Source organism: Beta vulgaris, chromosome 3 (assembly GCF_026745355.1).
Source record: "Beta vulgaris subsp. vulgaris cultivar EL10 chromosome 3, EL10.2, whole genome shotgun sequence".
NCBI classification, from domain to species: domain Eukaryota; kingdom Viridiplantae; phylum Streptophyta; class Magnoliopsida; order Caryophyllales; family Amaranthaceae; genus Beta; species Beta vulgaris.
In genome coordinates this window covers 9,732,850-9,748,980 of record NC_079204.1, presented here as the reverse complement: position 1 = coordinate 9,748,980, position 16,131 = coordinate 9,732,850, and the positions used below count along the sequence as shown (strand labels likewise).

At 33.1% G+C, this 16,131-nt stretch overlaps 2 protein-coding genes across 2 annotated transcripts; one reads left to right on the top strand and one right to left on the bottom strand.

Annotated features, from left to right (window-relative positions):
• On the top strand, positions 1-8,451 carry LOC104906440 (F-box protein PP2-A13). The gene is made up of 3 exons (XM_010695186.4): positions 1-558; positions 888-1,006; positions 7,777-8,451. Exons 1-3 carry the CDS (start codon positions 256-258, stop codon positions 8,204-8,206), a joined length of 852 nt encoding a protein of 283 aa, XP_010693488.3. The 5' UTR covers positions 1-255; the 3' UTR covers positions 8,207-8,451.
• Positions 8,452-11,306: 2,855 nt separating this feature from the next.
• LOC125495963 (SKP1-like protein 1) lies at positions 11,307-13,217 on the bottom strand. The gene is made up of 2 exons (XM_048641026.1): positions 12,816-13,217; positions 11,307-11,531 (listed from the first exon to the last, which is right to left on the bottom strand). The coding sequence occupies exons 1-2, from the start codon at positions 13,152-13,154 to the stop codon at positions 11,391-11,393; spliced, it is 480 nt and encodes a 159-aa protein (XP_048496983.1). The 5' UTR covers positions 13,155-13,217; the 3' UTR covers positions 11,307-11,390.
• Positions 13,218-16,131: the final 2,914 nt, after the last annotated feature.

Genomic DNA, 16,131 nt, shown 5'->3' with positions numbered 1-16,131 from the left:
TTACATATTTCCTTCTCCCAATCACATCTTACCAATTTCTTCAATATAATCCAACCAACATTGAATTCTGCACCAACATTACATTTTCTCTCTCTCTCTCTCTCTCTCTTTAATGGCCAATTTAAAGAATGCTAAACACCATTGTTAACTCTTTCTCTTCCCTTTCTCATTCATTCTACTATCTCTTACTTTACCATTAAAATTAAACTCTCTTCTGCTACTTCTGTTTTTGTGGGCTTTAGTGGGCTTGATTAAATGGGTGTTGGAAAATCTGGGCTGAGGTCATTGGAGCCCGGTAGAGTTGGGCTAGGAGATTTGCCGGAAAGCTGTATAGCAATCATATTGGGCCGGTTGAGCCCACCGGAGATATGCAGGCTTGCGGAGATGAACCGGGCTTTTTATGGTGCTTCATTGTCGGATTTTGTATGGGAGACGAAATTGCCTGGAAATTACGAGTTTCTTGTTAGGAAGCTCTTTGATGAAAATCCTAACACACTTTCTAAGAGAGAGATTTTTTCTAGGCTTTGTGGGCCTATCAGATTTGATGCTGGAACTAAGGTAAACCATACCCTGAAAATGTTAAAGTAAAATAATATAACATCGCTAATATACAACTAAATATTTAAGAAATACCACTATATGTAGATTCTACAGAAGATCAAGGTTGGCGTAGTGGTTGTAAGATCATTCTTCTACTCCTGTAATAGGGATTCGAATACTTCTCACCTCGTATCCCTCTAGTCTATGGATCAAACCATACACTTCTTATGATTATTTATGAGATCAACTAATAGCAATTCCAATATTATAGATGCCTTGCTTTGTTTAAACAGTTGCTTAAAATCGTAGATGTGATTGTATTAATAGTAATAAATGGGTTTATGCAGGAGATTTGGGTGGATAGGAGGAGTGGGAAGATGTGCATGGCAATTTCATGGAAGGGAATGAAGATCACAAGAATTAATGATCGTAGATGTTGGAGTCATATTCAATCTGAGGAATCCAGGTTAGATCAAACTTTTAATTTAGTATTTGTATATGGTTATACATCTTCTACATTGCATTTGCACCAATATATAATCTCCATGACTACTTGCAAATTATTTCGTGCATATATAACACTACTTTTGGTTTAGCGCATGCACAACAAACGCGGATATGGGGTGAGGGTCTAGATCTCAAGTACTAGTGTTTCAACAATTATTTTGGAAGATTATTTGATATGTTCTTAGGTTATCTATCTTCAAAGGTAGCTAAAAAGAGATTCTACTTAAGTTCTGAGTTGTGACCTACAATCGATTTGTCTTAACAAATTGCTACTCAATTATGTTCGAAATAGAAAGTGATATTTGGAAACAAGTGTCTCATAGCTGTAAAGCAAGATTTATAGAACGCCTTTTTTACAACTTCACATCTTTCTCTATGTCCTTTATAGTTGCTTGTATAACCTTTTAGAGGTAATATTGCTATTATGAGAATCAAGGTTGGTATAGTGGTCGTAAGACCCTTCTTCTATTTTAGTAATAGGGGTTCGATTTTCAACCATTATCAGTTGTCAGAAAGATTTCCAATCTCTCATCTTTCTTGCAAGAAAATTCTCTTTATCTTAAAAAAAATATTACCCTTATTATACCTCGATTAGATTAATGATATGATAGATCATTTTTAGGTTTATTGGTTTAATTAATTTACCAAATCAAATTATTCTGGTGACCTATAAGGCTATAAGTGAAATTTAAACCATCAAAATTCTCATAATTTGTGATTAGTTTGCTCTAAGCAATTAGTAAGTGTACAGTTTATCAGAAGCTTTTAACAAATTTGCAAAAATCATGTAATTAGTTTTCTTGTGGAGAAAATCTATGAGTGGATGGGAATCATGGGATCATGGGATCCCATATTATATCAAGTGTGACGTTTGCGTGTTCAAAAAGTTGATGGGTGTCAATCAAGATTTAAACTTTTTGGTTGGCTTTTTACGTTGATAGAAAAAGATATTTTCATCGTTTCATGGACTAAGTTACTTTTCCTAACTAGCAAACTAATTAAGAGACCTTTATATGTGAAAGATTTAGATTATTTAGCTAGATTTTAGCTAGTTTAACTTTGCCTTTTGAATTTATTAAAGACATTTCAGTATATATATATAACTTTTTCGTAATAAATTATTAGCAATACATGAATATTTTACTTTTCACAAATAATACTAAATATTACTAGTAATTCGTTACGAAGAGAAGATCAATACCATATCTTTTTTATTTTGTGCTGCATTTAGTATGTTTTTGCTAGCTATTAGCATGATTATTTTGAATTACCAATATCAAAAAATAGCTTTTGCCTTTTAAAAGATGAATTTTGTCTACTACTAATTTCTCTGAAAATATAATAACAAGAACTACAAGAATTTATGTATTGGAAGAAAAAAAAAGTTTGGAAATACCTTATAAAGACATAAACTCATCACGTATCTACTCCCTTTGTTTTTTTTATCCTTTTCACTTTCATGTGTGTGTCTCCAAATGCACATCTTTAAACTTAAATATCTTTTACTATAATTAGTAAAAGATAATAACGATCGAATATTAATAAAATACCAATTGAGACGAATAATGAAACAACACCACACATGGCTATATTTTTTCTTATAAAGTGAAAAAAAATTGAGAACATTCTCTCTAAATATGAATAGTGTCAATCCTGGGAAGTCCTCATATTGCACTCTTTTTCTGTAAAAATTTTATTTATAAAAAAAACATATATAAATAGTGTCTAGATTCCAAATAAGAAGGATAAAAAAAACAGAAGAAAATCTATAGTTGTTGTAAAGATTCCAAATAACGATCCTTGCTGTTTCAATGAGATGTCTGTGCTTCCTTTCAACTCTCCCATTTTGCTGTGGATTTCCAGCAACACTTCGCTGGTGAACTATCCCTCTATCATGGAACATCTTCCTGCATTCAGTTTGCATTACCTCCGTTCCATTATCACTCCTTAATGCTTTTACTCTTACATTGAAGTGGTTTTCAATGTAGTTGAAGAAAATATTGAGAATTTCTTTCACCTGTTCTTTACAAGACAATAAATGTGTCCAAGTTCCTCTACTATAGTCATCAACTATAGTGAGGAAATATTTCTCACCTGTCACATTTGGAACTCTATATGGTCCCCACAAAACATGAAGCAATTCAAAAATTCCATTTGCAATTGTATTACTTGATTTGAAAGGTAGCTTATGATGTTTCCCTACACAACAAGCATCACAAAAAAAACTCTTCAAAGAGTTACAGGCACAAATATCTATATGTCTCATTTTTGAAATGGAACTATGTCCTAATCTAGCATGTAATACATTTAGTTTTACTGCTTCATTACACATAGCCACGTTATTGCTGTGCTTCTTTTTCTCTACTCTCAATCCTTGTGATTCTCCATTCACCAATTCCAGCCTATACAGACCATTCTCTTCCACTCCTTTTGCAACAACTTGTTCACAACAAGGGTCCTGTAAAACACAGTTATCTGTATCAAAAATTATGTTCAACTTACTAGTCTTAATCAACTTGCTTATTGAAAGCAGGTTGTGCCTAAATTCATCAATGTAAAGAACATCGTATAAGATTAATCTACTCGATAGTTTCACATCTCCAATTTTTTTAACAATCTTCACTGTTCCGTCGGGAAATCCCACCTTTACAGGTTTCTTTAGGATAGAAAAGTTGCTAAAAACTTGCTCATTTCCACACATATGGTCAGAGGCTCCGGAGTCAATAATCCAAGTGTTCTTATCATAAGTTTTGTTCGAAGTCACAACATTTGAGGCTAGCATAATACCTGCAAAGTTGGCCATTTTGTTACCTCCACCGTTTCCCCCAACAGATGGTTGTTGGTTGTTGAAAATCTTCATCATTTCTTGTACCACTGCAGCCACAAGTTTGTTGTCCGGCTTTCCTTCTCTTGTGTTCTCAGAGTTTGATCCAACCTCCAAAGGATCATCTTGCTCATATTCATATTCTTCTCTCCCTGCATTTGCAGCATACTTCATGCCTCCTTTTCCTTTAGGATTGTTCTTGAACCATTCTGGATAGCCGATGAGCTTGAAGCACTCATCCATGGTATGTCCCTTCATCTTACAATTTTCACACCATTTTTTCATCTTCATTTCCTTGTTTCCCTTCTTGTGGATTTACACCACCTCTCCCTTGATTCGTTCTATTCACTGCAAACGCGCTTGACTCAGTCAGATTTTGCCCTTCTGCCACTTGTTTCTGTTTTTCAGCTTGTTGCACTAAGTGAAATGCCCTATTTAGGGTTGGCAGTGGCTCCATTGCCATGATGTTCCCAGCTATATTCTCATTTTTTTTGTTCAATCCCATCACAAAGTCTATCACTTTGTTCCTTTCTTGTATTTCAATGAATTTTTTCAGCAACTCACATGTACATTTCTTCATTGCTTCACATGTGCACTCCGGCAGGCCTTCAACATCTTGTATTTCATCCCATATTTGCTTCAGCTTGAAATAGTATTCAGAGACTGCCATGTTTTCTTGTTCAAGGTTCTTCACCTGTCTCTTCAATGAGTAAAGCAGAGGTGCATTTGTCTCTGCATACCTTTCCTTTAGCTCACTCCACAATCTCTCTACAGAATCTATGTATGTGAAGCTATTAGCTATCTTCTCATCCATAGATCTACATAACCATCCTCTCAACATATAATCATTCCTCACCCAAAGTGCATACTTTGCATCTGTTACAGCAGGTTTGATTACCTTTCCATCCAAGAAACCCAGCTTATTCTTAGATCCTAAAGCAAGCTTTATGCTTCTACTCCAGTTCAAAAAATTCTCTCCATTAAATGTAACATTTCCAAGAGGGATGTTAGCATTATCTGAGTTTGCAAGAAAGAGTGGATCTGCATATCCATTCTCAATCTTGTTTTCCTTTTCTTCTCCTGGCATTCTACCAGATTTTCTTCCTTTTCGAGTTATTTTGTGTTTTGGTTTTGTGTTTGGGTTAGATTTAGGTCACCAGGATGTAAAAAATGATCTTTCAGCCTATTGCTCTGATACCATGTAAAATTTCTGTTATTACAGAAATTCTTTTCTCAGTTTTATGTGAAACCTTCAATGATTTTGAGAATGTATCTCCTTGGTTTTCGTATTGAGGCTTAAAACTTTACAGGCTAAGGATTTCTATATATATACAAGCTGTGTTACTAACCCTATACAAGAAAACTACAGAGGAAAATCAGCCATACACTTGGCAGCACCCTGTGGCAACACAGTGCATAACCAGACAAAATAACAGTCTGTGCAAACAGACAAAATAAGTAATAAAAGACAATTTGTGTACAGGGTATGAATATGTATAAGGGTGAAAATTAGTGTATAGGAATGTAAAATGCCTATATATTTCAACAAAAGTCAATGTCACCAAAATGATCAACATTATCAACATACATTTCATATAATAAATAAACTAATCTACTACTAATAAGCATAATATGATGTCGGATCTACTGATATGACTTTTGTGAGTTCTTAGTTTTTGACATTTATTAGTATGCTTCCTCTAGCAAGCTATATAGTCTACATATCAGGTCCCACAACTAGATTATCAAACGAAGCACTCTAGTCTTGCTAGTTGGTACTTAATTATTGCGGATTACTGTTCATTTGTATATTAATCAACGTGTTTAGTGACTGAAATCTATTCTCACTAATCCAGGCTGTCCTTTGAATTACTGTCAATCTGTCATTGCTTGCATGCCTTAATCAAGGGGGTTGTGAGTTGTGACCAAACTGCATGCGTACATATTATTGCGTGTTTTCTTATTTTTCACAGGCAATTAGATTCTCAGATATCTTAAGAGTTTACATTGCTTATAAGCTAAGATATTGAAAAACAGATTTTTCAAAGATGAGTTATTTATGTTTACTAGCAAAAAAAAAAAAAATGACAAGTTTGTTTGGTATTACCTCCGTTTCTTTTTAGTAGTTGAACTCTGATATTTTACACTATTCACATATTGCACTTTAACCCTCGTTTGTGATTTATATGTGAATAAAACCATAGTTATGTGGGATATGTACGTTTTATAATTTTTACAAATACAAAACTAGACATATATATCCTTAAATTTTTACATTAACATACGTAAAAAGTATAAGTGTAATAATTAAAAAGAACGGAGGGAGTATGCGCGAGCAACGTTTGAGTTAAATGTTGAGGTGGATTTCTTTTAGAATAAAACAAAATTGGGTCCTAATTATTTAGATTAGTTTGTTTGGTTCTTTGTGTCGGCTAACAACTCCTCCCTCCGTTTACGAAAGTTTTTCTTACTTTGACCAATTTTCTCTTACAAATAACAACAACAAAAGAAAATAAAGAAAGTAATAATTAGTAATTGATTTTACTGATAGTTTTACGAACATATAGTTAATATCCTAATAATACTAGAATGGTGTTAGGTTGATACTTTTTTGAATTTCCTTTATTTGATTTGTAAAGATTAAGAGATAATAATTTTGCTAATGATAGAAAATAGTTCTTCCGAAGAATGTTGAACGTTTTTCTTTTTAAGCTTTGCTTAGAACAAAGAAAATCTCATTTCTTTTTATAGGAAAGAACATCACCTTTTACTTCTCTTTTCTCTTCTCCTATCCATCCCTTTTCCTCCCATGCATACTAAGGGATATATTTGACAAAATTAGATGTTCTAGTAGCGGTTAGCTGTTGCAATAGCTATCACTGTTGGAGGTAGCTGCTAACTGTCTACTAATAACTGTTAGCGATAAGATAAGATAAGTTCAGATAAGATAAAATAAGATAATTGTTCAACTTATTTTCACTCATTTCAAGATAAATAATATAAGATAAGACAAAATAAGTTAAATCAAACGTACACTAAGTTTTACTTCTTTGTATAATTTTGTTCTTTGTAAAATATATTTTTTTTAAATGGAAAATTATTTTGGTTATAAATGTTTTTCAACCAACCAAATAGACCTTACTAGCTAGTTGGGCAAAACTCAAAAGTCAACTAATCAAAGAAACCACAGCTTCTAGTTTCCAAAATAAAAAGGCCTATAACAATACAATTGTAATGGACATACAATTGTAATGGACTAAATAATCAAAATAGCTTGTTGAAGTATCTATATATCACCGAAAAATAGCCGACAATATAATCGTTACATTTCAATTTAATGGTCAATTACATGCATATAGCCTTTTTTGTTAATAACGGCGTAGGCTGTGTACATCTAAACTCCTTAACACCTCCAAAACCCGTGAGTCCTTTAAAAGTGTAGGGGGATGATAATGTTGATCTTGACGTTAACTATCTAAACAAATTATTAGAATAGACGATCTAATTTTAACATAAAATTTGACAAATTTAATACTGAATTTTCTAACAAGGTCATTCTATTTCACTCTAACCTAACATTATTCTAGATATCCCTTCTTTTCTCCTTTTTTTTTGCTTTCTTGATTCTCAAACTACAACAGACAATTTCAAAAAATAACTCGGTATTAGTCTTACGAAATAGATTAAACTAGTCACTGAATGGGTTAAAAAATATCATTACTGAATCGATTAAACTGGTCACGAAATAGATTACACTGGTTCTTAAATAAATTAAACTAGTCACAATATTAAAAAAAGTGGCATATTGTCTTTTTAATATTGGGCTTAAGCCGTGCCTAATTTTAAATTAAAAGTAGACGGTCTCTTACAAAACCAACTGATTTCTTATGTCGAATGTCGTGTAGGTTCCATGCAATTGCATACCTAAAGCAAGTATGGTGGTTAGAGGTAGGAGGAGAATTGGAGTTCAATTTCCCTGCTGGAACTTACAGCCTATTTTTCAGGCTTCAAATAGGCAAATCCTCGAAAAGATTCGGCCGGCGAGTTTGCAATCTAGATGGAGTTCATGGATGGGACATGAAACCAGTTAGGTTTCAAGTTTCGGCCTCGAATGGGCAACATGCAGTTTCTCAGTGTTATGTAAAGCAAACTGGGAACTGGGTTAGCTATCATGCTGGGGATTTTACAGTTGAGGATCATCATATGCCTATGAAGATCAACTTCTCTTTGGCTCAAATTGATTGTACACACACTAAAGGTGGCCTTTGTTTGGATTCTGTTGTTATATGTCCTTGTGAGATAGCAGACCGTTTGCAGGAGTCTCAGTTTTTGTAGTTTGTACATAGTTTATAGGAGAGTTTTGTTTTTGCATTTTGTAGCACAAAAATAGATTTGTAGATAGTAGATATATGTAACTATTCATTGCTTTGTTATGTCATATGTATCAATGTATGTATGGAATATGGAGTATGGTTAAATTAAGGAAGTGGTGGGTTGAACTGTTGAGGTGATGTAAGTACTATGAATTATTACTCCATATAGAATATTAAATCGATAAAACATGAGTGATTTGTTGTGCATGAGGTATTGACTAGCGCTTGTAATCAGACCGGGTTCGATTTTTGTTACTTGTTCATAATAGATGGGTTGAAATATTGAATGATCTCAATCAAACCTTATCCACTTACTAAATACGGGTTGAAATAGTCAATCTTAACTCGACAAATTTATCAAACGAGGGTAGCCATTTAATCCATTTATATATTTCTTATTGAATTTTAACTAAAACTAGTTTTTTTTCAACCATCTAAATACATATGTTCACCTACAAGTATGCATAATTAGAGTTTTCTTTTGTTTTTGTTTTGAGTAAATGTGTTATATTATTAGTATATGTTTTAAATTTTCACTAATTTTTACATTTTTCAAACACAACTTTTTAGAATATTATTATATAGATAAGTTAAATAGGTAAAACGGGTTAACTTGGGGTTAAAAATTCTAACCTCAATCCGGATTAGGTTACGGTTAAGTAAACAAGTCGGGTCAATGTTTTCAAGCTCTAGTATTGACCTACGTCTTCCTCTTTCTATCATGCCGGAGAAACATAGACTAACATATTAGAAATATTGTTCGATTGACAAGAATATTAGATGTTACGTATTCTTAACCACTTTCCACTCAACAAGTCATTAGTATTGTTTTATTACCCTTTTTCTTAAATGATCAGCAGGTCAGCTGTGTTACTAAATACTATGGCACCTTGTCTAATTTCTTCATCAGCATTATTTGGGGTGGATTGTCAGTAAAGTGTATGTGATCATAGGGGTGTGCACTGGTCCAGTTTCGGAACGATGGACCGAAATCTGGTATTTTTTTGGACCGAGATCAGACCTGAATTTTTTCGGTCCGTTCTTAGATTCGTTGGATCGGAGTTTATATTTTTTTAAAAAAATCTTTTTTATTTTATCTAAATATATATTTATTAACTAAATACATTAAAAATTAATAATTTTAATAGCAATTATCCTAAAGTAATAAATAAGAGTAGGTTTTAACTTTTTAAACATTTTTTGACCTATAAATTTTTTTAATACTAAAATAATAGGAATTCCGATCCAACCGTTCTGGACCAGAATTTTTCGAATTTGGACCGGACCGAATGGGAACTCGAAATCAATTTTTTTTGACGGACAGAGGATCAGACCGGTCCAAATTTTGGCCCTGTACGGAGTGACCTTTCAAAGCGTAAGTGGTACTGGAAAGTTACTGGACATAAAGTTCTCGAAAGGGATACTTAAAATCCCGCCTTTAGTCATATATGACTGTACTGAGACAATTTTAACTAATCTTTTGGCATACGAGCATCTTTCTCCCCATGATAGACAGTATTTCACATCTTATGTCGTGTTAATGAGTAATTTAGTTAAAAACAAAGAAGATTTCCAGTTACTAGAAAGGAAGGGGATTTTTGTCAATGAATTGGGTAGTAGAGATTATGCTAGCAAGATTTTCTGCAACATAAGCAAACAGTTTGTGATCAAGGATTTCTATTATAGGTTTTTATGACATCAAGTTGAGAAATACACTAGTTCCAGGCGGCTGAGATACATGCAGGAATTGAAGCGAAGGTGCTTCAACAGTCCATTGACAACAGTCTCCGTGCTTGCTGCTAGCCTGCTCCTCTTCCTCGCTGCGTTGCAAACCATATTTTCCATTCTTTCTTTCTACCGGCCAAGAATGCCATAGGGCTACAAGTATACTGGAGTAGCTACAATTGAAATCTGTGGACTGTGGTGCTATGTTTCCTCCCCATTTCCGATTTCAAGTTTCTTGTCTTAGTGTTGTTTTTACTGGCGATCTTCTACCTAGTTAGCTCATATGTTGCATAAATTATAGATCATGCTTGTTTCCAGAGCATGAACTATTTTAAGGGTGGTAACATATATGCAACTGTTAGGTTAATGTGGCCCAAATTCCTTTTCTTGGCCCAATTTCATTTAAAGCCTAAAACTAAGTTACTCCTCTATTACTTGCCGCCTAATATGATGATCATGAAAGATTCATGATTGTTCTAGATATGATAAGTAGCTTAGGAAGTCTCTAGATATTAATACTCATGTTCACAAAATTATGGAAGCACCTAGATTTTTTTTGGGGTGTAAGCACCGACCTACCCACCTATAAATAGGGTGGTGTAGTAACTTTGGGGATTGACCAACACCCACAAATCCAAAACTCATACATAAGCAAGCCTTCCTACAATTATCTTTCTTTGTAACCCACCTTATATAATTAATCCACTATTTTTCTTTGTAATACTCTTTTGTGAGTTTCTTACTATAGTGAGAGTTTCACTGTATACTCACCCTAATAATATTAAGGGTTCTTGTATCCTCCTATTTTCATATAGTGGATTTTGGGTAGTCGTCGTCCGTGGGTTTTTTGCCTCTATTTGAGGACTTTTCCCACGTTAAATTGTGTGTCCATCTTTTACTACTTTTCTTGCCACATATTTTCAACTCTATTTATTTATCTCAATCTCTACATCTTTAATTTGCTTCCGCTACGCACTCACAACCCTAACAGCAACATTATGCAGTGACTAGTGATGGATAAAGTATTCCTTTTGCCATACGGTTTTGCAATTCAAATTATTGTACCTACACTATGAGACTTGAAAAGTCAAAATCATACTGCAACATTCTGTGGGGATGAGTGGAATATAATTTTTGCCATATGCATAAGCAATTCAAATTGTACGTATACTATGAGATTCGAATGCCCCAACAGACCATACCTTTGATTTAATTTCAGAACTGAAACCTGTAAAACATAAAATATGCCGCATAAAACCAGAAGTTATCAAATAATTATTGATCACACCTGACATGAAACACAACTAATCAACCATAAAGCCAAGGAAGTGAGTAACTGTACAATTTAAAGCAGAAATATTAACACTAGCTAAATATCCCTTCAATGCTCTTCAAATATTCTCTGTACTTGAATTTCATCCTCATAATGAGGTTTTTGAGATAAAAGGATTGTTGATGTTGAAAGTCTGCTTGATCTCTTCAAGGGACTTTCCTCTTATATTATCTGCCACCGTTTGGCTTGTCAAATCTTCCAAGGTTTTGATCTTCAGATAATGCGCAGCCTAATTTAGACATATGTTACGTTATTAGAATCAGGACACTTATGATTATCAATGATTGTTAATGTCATAAACATGTATATATATCTGGCAGCTAAAAGGTCAATAGAGGCCAATTCATTGGGATTTCTCTATCTGGCCAGGTCATCATCTTGAGACAATGAAAGTCTCAGTATTGTTCTTTGGGGTTGGGGGTTGGGGGGGTTGTTCTCAATTTACCTATCTGCACATTAAAAAAATTGTATAAGAGTGGCCTTACCAGAAGATTTTAATTACAAGTATTATTGTTTATGTTGTACAACAATGGTTGTTTTTTAAACGGAATTCGATCCTAGGTCTTAGGTACTGCGTCCAAACAACTCTACTAAGCTAGCCACACAAGTTCATGTCGATGTCATGAATTTGTTTTCGTTTTCCAAATTATAGGGTTTTTTGTCAGATACTTCCTCCGTTTCCTAAAGATCTTCCCACTTACTGTTCCTACAGATACCAAGGAAAATCAAGTTATGTGGGGCATGGTGTGAGTAAAGTAGGAGAGAGAAAGGGGTTAAGATAAATAAACAAATAAAAAGGGGTTAAAGTAGGAGAGAGAAAGGGAGTAAAATTGAATTAATAATGTAATGGTGGACCATATGATAGTGACATGAGAGGGTAAATAGGGAAATTTGTTTTGCCAAATAAGGAATAAAGCAAAAGAGGGAAGATCTTTTGGAAACACCCTTAAACGGAAAGAGGGAAGATCTTTAGGAAGCGGAGGGAATAGTACCTAATAAAACACAAGTTTTGTAGGAAAGGAGATGATAAAAAAAAATTTGTCTAAAAAGAGCTTTTAAAATACTCCCGATTGTTAATAACAACTATTTTATGAATTTCATGCCAAAACACCAAATTCCGGTGTTGACTTTTTTTAACTCCAATTGACTCTTTCAATTTTCCTATGTTAACTCCCCAAACATATTTAATTCTCACAATTAAAATAGGAAAACTGAAAGAGTCAATTGGAGTTAAAAAAAAAAATAACGTCGGAATTTGGTGTTTTGTCCTGAAATTCATAAAATGGTTGTTATCAATAACCGAAAGTATTCTAATAGGTCTTTTTAAACAAAACAAATTTTGTTAGGTCTTTCCTTAAAAAAAACTGTGTTTTATTAGCTGCTTTCTGACAAACTTAAAATCCCAAAATATATTCATCCAAAAATTTCCAAACAAATGAGATCTTTACCCTTGATCTTGCATTTGGAGAACATAAATATACAAATGTGGTAATTTAGTATAACAATAACATACCAGAATGAGATCAAAGAAAGCAGGTTGATCAACTTGGAAGAGATGAAGAGCCCAATCTCGAATAAGATCATCTTTTTTATCCTCAGCAATGTGGTGATCTGAGCGTTTGTTGCAGTAATCAATGACCAAAGACAATGTCTTACTATTGACCTCTGAAACTGGAATAGTTTCCATCATGGATTTTATGGTCTCTGATTGCATTATTACTGCTGCTTCTTCCACTTCAAAAATCTTTCCATCTGAGCTCCTCAGTTTTATCTTTCTTCTACTGCTTGTTGACATATTATGTATTGGTGGCAAGTGATAATTTTTGTGAAAGATAAAGTATATGTTCAACATTGATTAGTTAGCTAATACGCATATATAACAGGTCACAAGGGAGACTTGGGCAAAGAGGCAAGAGCCAATTTAATGGAGCATAAAATTGTTAATGTGACTTGGTAAGCTAAAACTGGTGCACTTTATATATGAGAGAAAAAATGGCAAATGCCCTTTTTACATAAGGTAGCTTAGGAGCATTGGACCGGCTAAAAATGATGCATGTTGAGAAAAAGTCCGTGTATTGGTAACTTATTATTGGTGAGGACGACAAATAATGAGGTGGTTTTTAAATCACCCAATAATTTCCTGTTTTCATACTTAACTTATGTTTTCATGATATAGACATTATGAAATAAAGATTCTCTTAACGTTATCAGCGACACAAAGTGAAAATGATATCTAAGACTTGAGAATAAATTTCGTATACGCCTTTTTTCTATAATAACTTTTTATAGATCCTAATATAAGAAGATGCACACTATGTTCAACTATTTTGGTAAAATTTTGGAGAATGATGATATTAGCATGCTACCACTATTAATCGAATAGCATTTGCATCCAATTGACCTAAAAGAAATATATCAAAGACACATAAGGTGCAAATTACGTTCCTTGTGAAGTCTAAAAGCCCACGACCACGAGGTGCATAATTGTAAGCTTACGCCCTGAGCAAGATTCATTCAAATCTTTAGTATGGCATAAAAAATTTACATTCGTCAAGAAAATATATTGAATGAATTTTCAAAAGTCAACAGGTTCATTCATATTAGCATATACTGATATACAATATGATGTTATTTGACTTTTGCATATTCAATTAAGCAGCGGTTGACATGATCATTTGTTATAGTTATAGCCTTATAGGAAGGGGTGTTTTCTCTATTTTTCCTCTCCAAGTCTCCATTTTCCAACGGTTCCCTCTAGGGCTTCTTCTTTGATGAGTTTTTTTCTCTCTAGGTTTTCTTTTTGAGAGGATTTTTCTTAACTTCATCGCTAGTTTTTTCTTTTTTTTTGAAGGATTTTCCTGCATTCTTTAACCTTATTTCTCTTTCTCTTTGATCTCTTTTCCCGGTAGCAAACCCCAAAAACTCCTTTAATTACTTATTCCAATAAGTATATCTCATCTTTAAGATGGTATTTATTTCAAGGTGTTCAATTTGTTTTTTTGCCTGATGAAGAAGGAATATCTAACAATCTCTATTCTTAGTAAGAATCTATAAGACCACGGAAGTATTTTTACCCAAACGACTATGCATCAGTAAGTTAAGACGAATCAGAGCGAACTCACAAATTGTATTGATTCAGATGAAGTTTTTATTTAGGTTACTTTTAATCAAATCTGCGATGTATCTAGTTCTGATGTGTTATATATTTTTGTTGGAATTTTTTTTTTTTATAGAAATGGATTGTAATGTCATTTGGATATCTCTTATGAATGAAATCGTTTTTTTCCTAGCCATCCGCAGGAGTTTCGGGTTTAATACTGATATTTTAGCAACAAGTTAAAATAAAAATAAAGAAAGAGAGGAAGGGGTCTTTTCCCCGCCAAAATAGTATGATAACATTAAACTTCCAATCTTTATCACTTTATGGGCCGGTTCATCCAAAACACAACATACTTTTATTGCTTGGGCCTTAATTTAGGAAGTGAGCCCAACTCTCACTCCTTATATTCTTTAGGGGAAAAGACCACGAGAAAAAAACTTGTTCCTAATAGCTAGGAGGGGAGGACTAAAGATAAATCGATAAGACTTGGTATCGAGTTGCATAAAACTTTTAAATAAGGTTTAGGGTCTGTTCTCCCCAACTTATTTTCAGTTCAGTTTAATTCAGTTTGGATCAGTTTGGATCAGTTTGGATCAGTTCAGATCAGTTCAATTCAGTTTAGTTCAGCTTTTGACAATACTTTTACACTCACATATCACTATTCAGTTCAGTTCAATTCAGTTCAGCTGTTTTATGCCGAAGAGAACAAGCCCTTATAGAAGGTTTTAAGAACATTTTGGTACATAAATTTTTTTAAAAAAAACAAAAAAAAACTATTCATCCTTCAATTCCATCTAACATGGCTTCTTATCCAATCAGATACATTACCATAATTAAGTGGATTCATTTTCTTATTTTGACGATAACGAAAACCAAATCAAAATCAAGTGAAGATGTGAAGAAAAGTCCTCAAGGTTGGATTCATAAATCAATTCCCAGTTTTTCCTTTTCCTAAACAGTCAAGTTTATTACCGATTTTAGATGATTACTTAAACGTAAAATCTTGTAAAATACTGAGAGTGTGTTTAGTTGGATAAAAAATATTTTTTAAAAATAGTACGCGTATTTTCTTACTTTTCTTTGTTTAGTAGGGTGGATTTTAATATACTTTACGTCTTTATCTTACTTTTCCCCTGCATGCACCCATTCTTCCCTTTCTATTTCCTTTTCTCTTTCATTTTTTCTAGACAAGGAACTAAATAACGGAAAAATTATCTTCAATGGTATTCTCCATTGAAAAATATATTTTCATGCAAAAAATTATTTTTTATTCAATTGAAGGCTGCATTAAATTATACTTCCTATGTTTTTTTTACTTGGCCCATATTCTTTATGCACACTTGTTGAGGCACGAATTCGGATCTTAACATTTGTAATTATCAATAAGCAAAAATTACAAAAGTTGATATTTTGAAAATATACATTGAGACGAATCTAATAAGATTTCACATGACTATATCTTTACTTAAATGCAAATCATAAAAGATAGTCAAAATTATACATGCGAATAGTGTCAAAAGTCTAAATGAATCATCTAAAAAGACGGAGGAAATACATCACAAAAACGAGATAACTTCACACTATTTTACAAATATATATGCTCTATTTACTTATATCCTATTCTTATTGAAACTTATTTGTATTCACTTATATGATTTATTTTACTAGTTCCAACTTTTTTTACTACATACTTCAATATAAATTATTGCAAGTGTGCTCACACTTGTTA

What these genes read in the sequence shown, in the direction of transcription:
- LOC104906440 (XM_010695186.4), top strand. Translation starts at nt 256, where the DNA reads ATGGGTGTTGGAAAATCTGGGCTGAGGTCATTGGAGCCCGGTAGAGTT. An exon ending in GATTTGATGCTGGAACTAAG is followed by an intron (nt 559 to 887) that starts GTAAACCATACC and finishes GGGTTTATGCAG; the next exon opens with GAGATTTGGGTGGATAGGAG. An exon ending in ATTCAATCTGAGGAATCCAG is followed by an intron (nt 1,007 to 7,776) that starts GTTAGATCAAAC and finishes AATGTCGTGTAG; the next exon opens with GTTCCATGCAATTGCATACC.
- LOC125495963 (XM_048641026.1), bottom strand. Translation starts at nt 13,154, where the DNA reads ATGTTGAACATATACTTTATCTTTCACAAAAATTATCACTTGCCACCA. An exon ending in CTTTCTTTGATCTCATTCTG is followed by an intron (nt 11,532 to 12,815) that starts GTATGTTATTGT and finishes TGTCTAAATTAG; the next exon opens with GCTGCGCATTATCTGAAGAT.